General features: G+C 46.2%; 2 protein-coding genes across 2 annotated transcripts; both read left to right on the top strand.

The window, feature by feature from the left end:
* Positions 1-7,803: 7,803 nt before the first annotated feature.
* On the top strand, positions 7,804-10,912 carry F4813DRAFT_339391 (fungal-specific transcription factor domain-containing protein). Its single transcript, XM_049241233.1, has 3 exons — positions 7,804-8,159; positions 8,344-10,519; positions 10,575-10,912. Exons 1-3 carry the CDS (start codon positions 8,003-8,005, stop codon positions 10,711-10,713), a joined length of 2,472 nt encoding a protein of 823 aa, XP_049101612.1. The 5' UTR covers positions 7,804-8,002; the 3' UTR covers positions 10,714-10,912.
* A 1,179-nt stretch (positions 10,913-12,091) lies between these two features.
* On the top strand, positions 12,092-13,720 carry F4813DRAFT_339427 (glycoside hydrolase family 16 protein). The gene is made up of 2 exons (XM_049241234.1): positions 12,092-12,761; positions 12,844-13,720. The coding sequence occupies exons 1-2, from the start codon at positions 12,285-12,287 to the stop codon at positions 13,465-13,467; spliced, it is 1,101 nt and encodes a 366-aa protein (XP_049101611.1). The 5' UTR covers positions 12,092-12,284; the 3' UTR covers positions 13,468-13,720.
* The last annotated feature ends 211 nt before the right edge of the window (positions 13,721-13,931 follow it).

Below are 13,931 nucleotides of genomic sequence, written 5' to 3'. Positions count from 1 at the left end.
GGTTGAAATGCCGGACCCAAGGGGAAGGAAAACAAAATAAATCTGGCGAAATTTGGTTAGAAGAATTGACTAGGTTAGGAATTGAGCAAGGGTTCTTTCGAGAGTGGCCAGATGGTCCTTACCTACCTAGGTACCTACCTACCTATGCAGTGTATCAATACATACTGTATTTCTTACGGGGTCTCCGTATCAGACATGCGATAGTTACACTGTGAGAGTACATACACTAAAAATACATAGTTAGGTACATACCTAACCTTTCTTAATAAGAGTTGCTCTAGGATTATTAAGCTTACTTACACATAGTAGGCATTTACACGTAAATGAGTAACGATCGTCATTAGATATGTTACTCTATTATATATCCGTTTAGGGATTTTGCAGGTAGATACCTCATATGCTTAATAGATACGGTCTGTGAGCACGGATAAATCCCCTAGTATGAGATCAACCGACCAACACGAGAGTCGTCTTGTCCCGGGACGGGATGTAAACCAATAGGTAGCCAAGATAAATGTTGCAAGATCACATCGGTTATATCGAAGAGAAGATGCTAAAATGACAGGTATCGTAAGTGCTCGAGTCCGAAGCTTGATTCGTCTCTACTACATATGATAGGAGTCCACGCGGAGGAGGAGGGGGTAGCATACACTAGCTTTCACGAAATGTAGAGTATATGCATGCAAGCTGCAGCAACCTCGTGCTCATACCGCTTGGCGAACCGGCGTAACAATACCTCTGCGTACACAGTATAGTATGTACACAACGCTAGAGGTTAGACCTCGGTGAAGAGTTAAGGAGGTATAGCACAACAATCTACATATGCAGTATCAATATTATATACAACGTACGTTTCCTTTCGCGTATCAAATACACGTGGGGTCATTATTGATTTACGATGGTCCTAAAGACATGGGACCTCTGTTGCGTGCTAGGATTCATGTGTCCCTACGCCTTATGGTGTGGCCTTGGAGCTTGGGAGTCGGAATATTTCGAAGACGCATGGAAGACTTGGATAGAAGCTTTTGCCCACAGACGCTATCCAACGAACACCGAGCATTAACGCCCTACTGCAGGCTCGAGACGGAGACCTGCTCTTTTCATATTAATGCCAGCAACCACCGAACATATCCCTGAACTACACGGCCCTGCCGTGTCCAAATTTGAGGATGGAATAATTAGAACAAACCTGCTAGACTAGCCCTCCCGTTAAATTACCTAGTGAATTAAATTCGGCTGCTCTTCATGCCCATGCTCACGGTGAACAGATCTACTAGATAAAGAGCACCCTTGTAACCCCTCCAGAGTCTAGGACGGGACTGATCAGAATGACCATAGAAGAGATCACGTTTCTATCGATCGGCGTGGGAGCATAATGACATAAACGAGTCTTTTCAAGTACAGTAATCAAATAACCTTTCCTCCTACGGTAGGGGTTTGAATCCTCGGGGGAACTCCCGTTGCTACATCCCAAATTGGTCGGGAATGCGGAAGTCTAAGTTGAATTCCCACATACTATTGATGTTGCAACATGTTGCAACATGTTGTAAAACAATATAGTATTGAGTAATGAGGGACAGATGTGTCTTCGCTCTTATTGCTAATCTCATATCACTCACTCATGGCTACGGACTGAAATACTTTCCTTCGGTCAGCCCAAACTCCCAGTAACATTTGGTCGCTAGATAGATAAGCTATACAGCAGGCCGAGAGCGCAAATGAAGAAGCCTTAACTAGATCCCATCATAAGTCTAGTATAGTAGTAGTGTCTTCCAAGTAGAAGGTCGCAAAACATCAGCCAACCCCCCACGCTGGCCGAGAAGGGCAGGCATTATTGCCCCCAAAAATCTTCCATGTCTCCGTTCTCCTATGACGAACGAAAATAGTCGTCAAACCATTGTCATCTGTCCGATCCTGCGGCCCTTGACACACAAGATTGGGGAGGGTGAACTCTTACAATTCTAAGACTTGTTACCCTCCAACTGGCCTCCCGCAGCGCAGCTCCACGTGGGATTGCCTCTGCGATCCTACGAGATAGTCTACCTATGCGATTAAGCAGGCGTCGCATCGGTTGTACTTATACGTACTCGTGTACGTCAGCCCCTGACTTCTGAACTGTGTAGCACGGTCATGTCAGGTCGTGGAATATGTATAAAATGGTTCGGGTCCAGGCGACGGGAACTGCGGAACTATCCTTTCAGGATCAAGTGCCCAGATATATCAAGATACACGCTAACCCCGACGAAACTTAAAAGAGGCAGCTCAGCCGCGAGTCCTCGTCTTATGAGCTCAATGACATGGCTTCAACCTTATATATCAGCTAGTATACTTTAAAATACTCGAATTATCATACTTTTGTTGGTGTACACTTATCAGGTTAGAGACAACAAGATGCGGGTCTCTGCTAGTTTGCCTATCCGGATGGGTTTACTTGCTCGTCTACTTGTCATCATGAACGGCCCGTATTGTTTGCGACAGTCGAAGGTAGAGAGAGTTACCCTCGAAATACGAACAAGCAGAAATCTGGAACTTATGATGCCACGAAATTGTCTTCCCCAGGCGGGGCTTGACAGATATTTCGAGCACGTAATGTCAACCCCGAGGGAAAAGTCTCATACACTACATCTGTCGCCTAGTTAGTGCAAGGAGTAAGATAAGAGGTATGTATTCTTACATTAGATGTTCTAGTGTCTACATAATAGTATCTAAGTCGTATCATCGTGAGCACAACCCGAGGTATAAAATGCGGCACCAAGCACACACGAATGATCTTCAGGGGGTAAGATCGATGGATGCGGTAAGATAGCGAACAGACTGCCGTCTTCTCTGCTTGTGCCTCAAAATGCCCGTCACTCTCTCCCAGATCATTGGGACGCCAATCGTTAAAGAGTTTTCTCTCGCCCCTGTTTCCGAAGCATTAAAGGGCTATTATCGTCCCTGTCTCATATTTGTCTAGTATGTTGTTCCTAAGCAATAACCTTGAAGGTGTCATTTATGATGAAATATGAGACCCGGGAATCGCGTCAAGTGGACCCTAGGAGAAATTAGTCCTCTCCTATTGACAATTGTAGGGCGGATATTACCTACACTAGGCTTACTTGGGCCTGATGATCGATGTAGGTTAGCACACGTGGAGATGACCGGAAGAGTCCCGCGAACCCCAGAACCTCGCCTTTTCTAGTTTCGACTATCCCGATTCTTGCTTTGGGTAGCATATATAAGACGCATTATTATGAGAGTCCAAGGATCATATGTTCTGTTAAACTCCAGGTCCGCGCGCAAAGACTGTGTTGCGTATCATTCGTTTCCAACTACCCCGTATTCCTTTATCAATCAGGTCAGCAGATCTCTAGATAATGCAGTGTTATTATTAACGGCACCGGCCGCATTTTCTAACTTCACGTTTACATTTTTACAGGAGCGGGAGCTAATCAAGGCGTCGAAGTGCGGAAGATCTGCTGTACTCCAGAATCAAGTGAAGGTGAAGATGCACCTTACGGTAAACTATTTCATTCCGGTGCCTTAGTGTTGTGGATGTGGGATAATAATTACCTACTACATAAGGTATATAACTCCACTCGTATTCCTAGTGTGTCAAACCTGTTACCCGTCTCGTTTCTGCTACACTAGAACAGCCAATACCGTCTAGAAGACGCCAACACAATGGTCAACCACCCGTCGGCTATCGTTAGTCTTTGTTCTCGAAGCCGGGTTTCCAATCCTATTTATGTATTCCCAGGGGTTGAGGTTGAGTGTAACGTCGGAGCTTCTGTTAGAAATTTTTGTTGTGACTTGTGTGTATTTTAGCAGGCCATAAGGTTCTCATTAATATGCTAGGTTAGATGGTTCAGTTATTTATGAAGTATGGATTTGTTAAAGAACGAAGCTGTCTTCTATACCTCCGCTATCTAGGCATGATGTGCTCAATAGACCTCTCGTGGACTGCCACGCGATCAAGACAAACGGAGTAGGTTTCCGTCTTGAAGCCTTAGAGGGGCTTCGTACTTGTCCCGTGATGTCGAGGGTATCCAGCATCGGGGAACCTCCCAGCGCCGTGGGGCTTGTGGGCCAACGGACTTCCGGCTTTACAGGAATTCGCAAGGGCAGCCGTCTTGTTAAGGTAATTTACGGGGAATTTCTGCAACTTAGATAAATTTGGTGACAAAAAGGGGAAGTGTTGTTTAGAGTGACATCGGCCATTGCCGAGATAAGAGGGTTTCTTACTTACGACGTTAAAAAAGCCAAAAATAAATATTGATACTATGTATCAATGCTAAACTGAATGCAACTAGGCCTATGAAGTTGTAGGGCACCATTTGCGACAGCAAAAATAATTACGAATAGGAAGGAAGAAAAGGATTGCTCACGTACTCAGACAAGGTAGATTAGGTATGTAACTCTTAGGAATATAGGAGTAGGTATGCATTGTATCCTCCTTACGTCAGGTACGAAATACAGGTAGATACAGGTAGGTAGGTACCTAAGGTACGGAATACATTAAACAGGTACTTGCATTATCAGACAAGCCCAAGCCCAAGCCCAAGCCCCTCATAAAAGCCGTCGGCTGCCCCGCTCTCAACTTTCAACCCCTCACTATTTGTAAGAGGACCGGTGAGGTAGGATTTTGCGTTCGGCAAACCACAATGAAAGGATGATTGGGACCACCTTCATACAGATGCATCCGATATTGGAGGCTCTACATAGTAGATAATAGAAAATGTTCATGATCATGATGACTTTGTCCAGTAAGGTCATTATAATGAGAAGGATAAATCATCGAAGGACAAGTTCTCGAAACTCGCCAGCAGTCTTCTACCACGTTTCATTTCATTAACAAACATGCGACATGTATGTCGTTATCTATAACTACCATCTAACCTAGGTTACACCCTTTAAAGCTGTAAGTTTAGGGTTATAAACTTAAGAGGTCCTTTTTTCGGCAGCACACTACATATGTAGCCTTGCTACTCCAGTTTCGTGCATATCGGAAGCGAGGCGGATGGTCAGCTTACAGTCGGCTGACTATTCAACGTCGAGTCGCTCCGGCTTGTCGACGCTATTTTAGGATGGCGTTTGCTGATCAACATAGCCGCCGTTGAATATATTGTTGCACACACCTACTTTTCACGTTGGGGAATCTACCTCACGTATACATGACGGCGTGGCTTCGCGTCGTACCTGAACTGGATCTTAGCTACCGTGTGCGCATTGTCAGCATTGACAGCCATAATAAAATATGCTAGATCCTTCGCAGGCCATTTTTGAATCACACACTACTTCGTACCAAGATGTTTTAAGGACTACGAATCTTAATAGATGACACGTATTACGACGATGTTGGTCTATAGTATAAATTTATATTAAGAAAGACTAAGGAGACTGAGAGGGTACATCGTGGAGGGGGGGCTTATGGCGAAACTTTGGAGGCTGATTGCGATGAGGTGGGATGGAGGGGTTAAAAATTACTTTATTTTATTCTGAACATTGGCTACCTACACTACCTCTAAGGTATACATATGTAAAAAGTATATCTTAAGATGAGCAGATCATATCAGACCTCGAAGAAATGAATAGGTTAGCTGATAAGACCGATGTAAACATAGTGATACTAAAAAATTTATAAGATGCAAGCCTTTCAGTACATAACAAGTCTCGTTTAAAGCATCCAATCTTAAAATTTTGCTGGAACGACACGGAAATGAAATGGTCAGATCCATCAGATTAAGGATTCTTTGCCATGATCCGTAACCTCCAACCTCCAGGGCAGCACTGATTCGCCACAATGCATTAATACCTATGTAAACCCGTGATATATGGAGGGGCAAAGAAGGGCAAAGGAGGAGCCGGATCTTTATTACTTACATCTAGATAACGGACTGAATGAGAAGCAAGACATTGCTAATTTCTCCCCGGTACTAAGGAGCAACAAATACCCCAAATAGCGGAACTAGAGACAATATGGCGATACCTTTGCCTAGATAGCTTGCTAAGCTAAATTAGGGGATGTTTACATGTTGCTGCTTTTGCTGCTTTTGCTACTTTTGCTACTTTTGCTACTTTTGCTATTTTTGCCGAGCAGCAAGCAAGCGAGTACCGAATAAACAGGCCTAGGAGTTTTGACCATCTTTGGTACGGAGCATTATGTAACTAAAGCATTATGTAACTAATGTTTCTTTTTTGACACGACACGAACGGGTCACGGGTCACAAGATTGAACGTGGCACGCCAAGACGAAACTGGAAATGTGGATGGATATGTGGATGGTCCCTGTCCACGGACCCCTCGGTGATGCATGATTTCCGTTGCTCCATGCTGTCAAGGCTATTCTTTCATTCTTCTAATGTTCCTTTCATTCCCCGCCCCCCCCTTTTGTGGCTGGAGATTTTGCATTTGAATTTCAAGCTTAACCTGGATAATCTTGGTAATCTTGTGTAACTTTCGTAACTTTGTACATCTCCCCCGCCAAAACATCCCACCTGCTTTCTTTTTTGTTCTGCCAGACCTTTGAACTTTTTTTTTAATGCCCCTCTCAACACCTGCTACGTCTGTAGAAAAAGCAGCAGAGAGCTGGCAACTTCCCATGTTCAGAGTTGTCATGAACACGTTTAACATTTTAACGCATAACACATAAGAACCGCTTCAATGCAGAACTAGCATACAGTATATTAGCGGTGTGAATAAATAACCTTGTTTGCACACCGCATCGACTTACAAGTACCAGAAAGGCCATAAAATAAATAAATAATACAAACGTACATACATAGCGTCCTGAGAGCCTAGGGACATGTAGGTTAAGGTACTCCGAAAAAGCTGTTAAATCCCCACTAGAAAATTGCATCCCCGGTTGCCCTGTGAAGCTGCTGCAATCCCACCGCCAAGGTACCCGTAAAGCCCTGCATAACACCGCTAATTACAACACCAGAGCACCCACCTTCTAGCAACCCGTGCAGCCGGCCCGCATCCACTCGTTTACCTCGATCGGGCCATATTCGTTCCTACTTTGCCTGCGGCGCAACTTGCAACTCACCACTTTGACCAAAAAAAAGCCACAACCGCCTCACCTTCCTAGTAACCCCCCCTTCAACCCTACCCACATTCTTGTTGCCAATCCGACTGGTCCTTGCAAGTCTATCGGGGCTCGTGCTTTTGGTCCCGTCCGTTAGCAACGTCTAGCATCATCAGCTATCTCCTCGTACCCAGCCGCCTAAATTTTAGCGTGTCAGTACGCGGTGTTAGGTACGTACTGTTTTGCTTTGCTCAATCAGGTGGGGTCTTGTCTCCAAGAATTCAATTCTACATGTACATAGCCAACTACCTTAGGTACCTACCTACCTCCTACCTCCTACCCAGCTGCTCCTGTTTCCCCCCTCCCTGGCTGCACTAGCCACTTTTGCACAGCACAGCACAGCACAACGCAGCAGCTGCAAAGAAGAGCAGAACTTCCCGCACAGCGCATCCAATTTTCCCTCCCTCATTTTGACCCGGCATTGTCCCTCCTCGCTCCCTCGTCCCTTTCCCCCCCTCCTTCTTCTAAATTTCCTAAACTTCAACATTTTCCTCCCGTCTACCTCTATCAACCCCTCGAACCCCTCTTTCACTCATAACGGTCGCAACCCGCGCATCGTTAGCCTTTTTTTTTTCCGCGTCGTCAAATATAAGACGACTGCATCATCTCGATCACGTCTGTGCTTCGAGATTAATTTCCCCGGCATAGGCCGTACCATCTTATTACAAAGCCCATTCCATGCTCCTTATACCGATACAAATGACCAACTATCATCAGTCCAGTCAAGAAGACACACTTTAAATCCCACGGGAGCGCGCGTGCGAGAGAGGAGAGCTAGGCGATTTCAACGATCGGCCTGTGAAGGTTCAAGAACATCGATTTTCGGAGCATCGACCGCAATCATTGTTTAAAGCGAGAGAAGCCCATTGACTTTGGAACCTTTTTTTATAATACCCAACCACCCATTGTCAACCAACGCGACAAACATTATTCAAGATGCCGGGCGCAAGCGTGGCAGTCCTCCCCACATCTGCCTCGTCAACTCCGGTCCCCCGAAAGACCTCACTCGCGCAACCAGAGAGGAAGTATAAGTGCCAGTTCTGCAACAGAGCATTTAGTAGAAGCGAACATCGTAGCAGACACGAGCGATCACGTATGTACCGCGAATTCTCCTTTCCCCCCAATCTCTTTAAAATCCCCAAACCCCTCCCTCCCACGCCATCCCTTGCCCCCCATTGGAAATTGCTACCCCTCAACGCTTCAATTCAATTCAATTCAATTTGATGTAGTCAATCGCATTACCCCGAGTTCTCCAAAGCTGACTTGAATTGGAATAGATACAAAGGAGCGCCCTTTCAAATGTATGAAGTGTAGAAGTACCTTCGTGCGACGCGACCTCCTTCTTCGTCACGACCGAACCGTTCATGCTAAAGATGGAGGTGTACCTCTTCACAGCGATGGAAAGCGCCGCTCCGGTGCTGGCGTCTCCAAGGCTCGATCTGTTGGTGGCCCCTCCAAATCTTCCATTGCTATCGACACCTCGACCTTAAGTGAGCAGATTGAGGCTAGCAGTGAAGGTGCCTTCGACGTCGAACATGCTGCTATGCTAGTAGCCGATCTCCACCATAAGGCCATGATGCGCGACAACGGAAGCCCATATGAATCTGGTCCTTCAATGGCGTACACTCCGAATAACGCTCCCATAATGGACCCCGCTGTTACTTACCCTACCAGTGCCGTTCCTCTACCTCATAGCGTACCCTGGGATTCGTTTGCTGCCCAGTCGACAATAGATACCAAAGCCCAGTCTGTCGCATCGAACGCATCGGGTTCATTCGAGTCGCAACAACCATTTGCTAATGTGAGTGCCATTGAGGTCCAACCCAACTTGTCGCCATTGTCCCCCGGTCCCAGCTATAACAGCTACATGTCTGCGTCACAATCCGTAGCAAACTCACCACTCCTAAGCACCGGCCCAGCGGCCTTCAACATATCAAATCCAAACGCGCCCCTTCTTATGAACACATCCACTAACCCACCCCAGACCTCGGGTGGATTCAACGTTCCTCGAGTGAACAACGACGAAGAGCGAAATATAATTCTAGACAATATTCGAGCGAACGATATCGAACACGCAATTCCCGAAGGTTTCCGTGTTCCGAACCTATCTTCTTTAAATCGGTATTTGTCGACTTATTTCACACTCTTCCACCACCACTTGCCGTTCTTGCATCCTGCATCGTTCGATGTCACTCAGGTATCTCCTGCCTTGCTGCTTGCAGTGTTATCAATCGGGGCGCTCTACGCTTTTGACCAAGACCAGGCTTATATGTGCCATATTGGTTCCAAGGTCCTAGTCAACCAATTCTTGCAGAACAAGGAGAACTTCAGCTCCCGGAAGTGTCCTTTATGGACGATGCAGGGCTCACTTCTCAACATGATCTTCGCCAGCTGGAGTGGAGACCCGAAAGGATTAGAATGGGCATGTTCTATCAAGAGTCTTCTTGCTAATATGGTGGCTGGCAATCGTTATGAGTTGAAGCTTCGGCAAGATGGTCGTGAGGGTGCGCAGCCAAAACGTGACGAATGGATCGAGGATGAAGGTTGTCGGCGCACGTACTATGCTGTCTACATCTTTTTCGGGTTGCTCACTCTAACATACAATCACACACCTGCCATTAGCTTCAACGAGTTTGAGGATCTTCAACTTCCCTCCCAGGAGGCGCTTTGGAATTCTAAGGTGACTGACGAAGCTGCCTGGCAAGAACAGTTAAAAGGATCGCCTGCAGTTACGTTTATGGTTGCTCACGAAAACCTCTTCCAGGGTGTCATGTTAAAATATAGCGCCTTTGCAACGCGTGTTATGATCAACGCGTTGTTCCTCGAAGTCTGGTATCATAAGCGTAGCCCTGAGGCTCTCCAAGATGTGGTGACTGAGTACAAGCTCCGAATGGCTCTAGAGACGTGGGAGAAATCTCTAGATCTCTGCGAGCCTGAGGCTGATACGGTCCCGCTCAGCGCGCCTCACAAGGGGCATCCCCTAATCTTCAATGCCAAGGCAATGTATCGCAATGCCCGTGCTCGTCTGGAAGTCGACTTGAAGACAGTCCAAGAAGCGCTCCGGTACCATGATCACTACGAAGTAGCTGCCGCTATGTCAAACGCACGCGACAGAGTAAAGCGCTCCAGTGAAATGATCAAGGTAATCGACGAGTGCTACAACTGCATCGAGACCGCTGTCCGCCAAGGCGTGCGCTGGGTTGCGCGTACCTCTCCGACCAACTGGAGCATCGAACACCCTCTGTGTGGCATGGATCTCATGATCACCCTCACATTGTGGCTGTATCGTCTGGAACATGACGAAGAAGCCGCTTCCGAGGAAGAGATGGCCATGTACCTAAAGGTTAGGAGTCTCTTCGATAAGGATGCCGAGGGCGCTATGAGCTCGCAACAGCTAAGTTCGACCGTAGCTCACCTCTGGGGCTCCATGCTCGATGAAGTAGTTGTTTGGGGGTAAGTTGATACGCAAATGTCTACTTTTTGATACGAGGCTAACTTTATTCTATAGCATTACCCGACTTATGGGCGAGGCTTTCCGACTTCACTCTCAAGCACTAGTTGGCTACGTGGATGATGTTGAAGCATCATCCAACGTCTCGACGCCCTCTATGATCTCACAAGGGGGTGACGAGGAGAGTGTGTATTAGAAATTATCACGAGACTCACGATTTTCTTTATGTGTTTTGTCTACTAATTAGGGGCGGTGTGGGAGAAGTGTACGCGGCATATACCTCCTACGTTCGTCTTTTTGTTACTGTCTTGTGTGTTTCAACTTCAAGGTCTGGACAGGCGCGAGGGTGTTGTGTTTCTGGAAGTCGTTGTGTTTCTCATAGTGTTTGCATCCGACATCTGCATCTTACGTCACTGGTCTAAAGGGGGGCCCGGAATTGGGAAGGCTCTCGCGATGACCTAGCGGAAAAGGGGAGGGGAAACCTCAGCGCGACGCGCGCAATATAATGTGTGATGCAGTTGGCTGGCTGGACCATTCGTGATATCTTCCTTTCCCCTCTGTTCTATTAGCTACGGCACTCTTATTTTTATTTTAATGCTGCTGCTATTTTTTCTCGACGTTTTTACTCTTTTTCTTGTTATGTGTGCCTGTTGTCAGATACCTTGTTCTACATACTGGCTGTCGTTTTCTATCCGATGCTCTCCTTGCGCAATCGTCTGTTTTTGGTTTCGTTGTTCCGTTCTTCTCCTCTTATTTCCACGTTTATTTCTCATTTTCAACTTTCCTAACTTCGAGTCATGTTAATAGAGCTAGCAAGCCGAGTATCTCAGGATGGAAACTTGAGTCTGGTAAATCGGAAAGCACAGGCGAGTACACAGATTGAATTAATCACCTTTTTCGGGTTCGATTGGAAGTGGTTCTCGTCGAGTTATAGATAACTACACACGCGTCAGATATTCAATATATCACTTCTCTCTCCACACTTTCGGATATTTACATAACTAGATGTAACATGGTATTATTACCGATTATCGTATGATTGCCTGTGATTATGCCTGTGATTATGCCTGTGATGATCAGCGAAAAGGAGAAGCTTATCACATCGTGGTATTTACCAAGACAAGCAATCGTCCAATCTAAGCTCTAAGTGGACGCCACGGCGCCCCTCTTCTACCTGTGCGCTGCAGGCACCCGAACTCTCGTTGGTTATTCTTGCAAACTCGTGATACTCGGAAAGCGTAATTTTATATGCACACGTAGCCCCTTGTCGTTCTATGTATGTTAGGTACATAACATTGACATACTTACATACATACATACATACATACCTAGGTATCACCGAAGGAAAGCCCTTGCTTTGAGTACAAGGGTACGAGCTAATCTATCCTTCACAGGCGAGATGCTCTAGCCCAGGTACCTCGATGATTCTGCTTATCGTCCCTGCCAGAAATGGCGGGATGTTCTCACCTTCAGAAGGCATGAAGACGTGAAGGCGTGAAGGCGTATCGTATCCATGGATGGATGTCGCTCATTTTCTTGGCTTAAGCTCACATAGTATTGCCTCACATGAAGCCAGGAAGTCTCAATCGACTACATACGCTCAGTTTTCCCTTGTGCGCTTTCGCTCCTTTGCTCGAGTTTTTGCATGCGAGGCTTTGTTTCGTCTTCGCAATACCGCCCCAACCGCCCCAACACCCTGATCTGTCGGCAGCCCAACAAAGTGTTCTCCTTTAATGCTAAGCGCGCGTGAGGATACTCTGCTACACGATGGCTTCTCTTCGCGTCTTAGCCTTGCTGTTGGTATTTTTCAACCTCGTGCTGGCGGACTGCGAATGCGGATATTCGATAATAACGCCTTCCGACGACAAACGATACGTTTTCACCGATTTATTGGAGAGCGACTTTGTTCATCTAGATATCACGGATAGGACTCGGGGATATGGAGAATATGGTTGGGCGGCGCAGGAGTTTGATATGTCGAGTGAAGTCGCGCGAGGGCCTTACGGTCAAGCGTTTACTCCGCAAAACGTAATATCAAATAATATCGCCGACGAGCAAATATTCAGTGGGTCTGGGGTTAAGGGTGGTGATGCCGGCTTGAAGCTTGTGGTTGGAAGCGAAATAAAAAACGGGATGGTTCCCTGCGCCGACGTTGCTACCACGGATGTTCAATATTACCACGGGACCTTCAGGGCGGGTATCAAGGTCACCGATGTGCCAGGAACATGTAGTGCTTTCTTCTGGGTGAGTAGTAATTTCGATGGACAAGCTATCTGTTTAAGACCATCTCCATGTCCCAAAGACTCGCTAATCTCGTCTATATCAGTATATGAATGATACCCAAGAAATCGACATAGAGTTCTTATCAGCCGAGTTCAACAAGAGCAATAACTCGTTCCCAGTTAATCTCGTCCTACAATCTCAGGAGTCAAAAGACCACGGGTTCGACGCATCTAAGACGGGGGACTTCAAGACAATTCACTTACCATTCGACCCTACTACGGATTTCCACGAGTATAGAATCGACTTTTTGCCGGACAGAGTTCTTTTTTACGCAGACGCCCAACTTCTCACCGAGATGAACGGCACTGGCGTGCCTTCTACTCCCGGAAACTTACAGGTGTCGCATTGGAGCAACGGGAATGTGGGATGGTCGCAGGGACCACCGAAGACGGATGCCACAACCACAGTCAGTTACGTAAAGGCGTACTTCAACTCATCCTTAAAATCGAGGCAGAACGATTATATGATACGGTGTAAAGATCCCTCAGTTCCAACGGCAGTCTGTGCGATCCCCGATAGAAACACGACATACTTCTTCGGCAACGTCGCGAACATGACACCTAACCAAACGACTTACCACGAGAACAACGGAAGGCGGGCGAGGCGGTGGCGACCTCTCCCATTTGCTGCGGCTATCGCAACCAGCACTTGGGTGGTTGGTCTATAAAGAAGTTTCTGTCTAATTAGATATTCTTAGAAGGATGTGATATGGATGATAAAGGCGGCTCGGATAAGCATATTCTAGCATTTTGATTATGGCGCGGGTTGTTAAGCTATAAGCTATAGCACTTCACTTTTAGTTGTATGATACCTTTCAAGTCGGCGCCAGGACGATTCTTCTAACGCCGTCTGTTGTTGTGACTCTTAGTTGCCTGTATATATATATCTTCTTGCGAGGACAATTGAGATACTTACAAATGTTGCGCAGTTCGTATGTAATAGTTATATACCTAGGTAACTATACATATATATATAACTTGGTTTAGTCATTTACGCTTAATTGATATTTTAAGAGTAGAGGTCTAGGAAACGGTCTAAAAGTCAAGAGTCTACATCCACTACTATTTATCTCAGTAAACATTTATATAAAATTCAATCATGTGCCAGAAGTGCAACGTTACTAAGAATGCT

Source organism: Daldinia decipiens, assembly GCF_022478715.1.
Source record: "Daldinia decipiens strain CBS 113046 unplaced genomic scaffold F4813scaffold_9, whole genome shotgun sequence".
NCBI classification, from domain to species: Eukaryota; Fungi; Ascomycota; class Sordariomycetes; order Xylariales; family Hypoxylaceae; genus Daldinia; species Daldinia decipiens.
This window is presented reverse-complemented; position numbering and strand designations above follow the sequence as displayed.

What these genes read in the sequence shown, in the direction of transcription:
- F4813DRAFT_339391 (XM_049241233.1), top strand. Translation starts at nt 8,003, where the DNA reads ATGCCGGGCGCAAGCGTGGCAGTCCTCCCCACATCTGCCTCGTCAACT. An exon ending in TAGCAGACACGAGCGATCAC is followed by an intron (nt 8,160 to 8,343) that starts GTATGTACCGCG and finishes GAATTGGAATAG; the next exon opens with ATACAAAGGAGCGCCCTTTC. An exon ending in GATGAAGTAGTTGTTTGGGG is followed by an intron (nt 10,520 to 10,574) that starts GTAAGTTGATAC and finishes TTTATTCTATAG; the next exon opens with CATTACCCGACTTATGGGCG.
- F4813DRAFT_339427 (XM_049241234.1), top strand. Translation starts at nt 12,285, where the DNA reads ATGGCTTCTCTTCGCGTCTTAGCCTTGCTGTTGGTATTTTTCAACCTC. An exon ending in CATGTAGTGCTTTCTTCTGG is followed by an intron (nt 12,762 to 12,843) that starts GTGAGTAGTAAT and finishes CGTCTATATCAG; the next exon opens with TATATGAATGATACCCAAGA.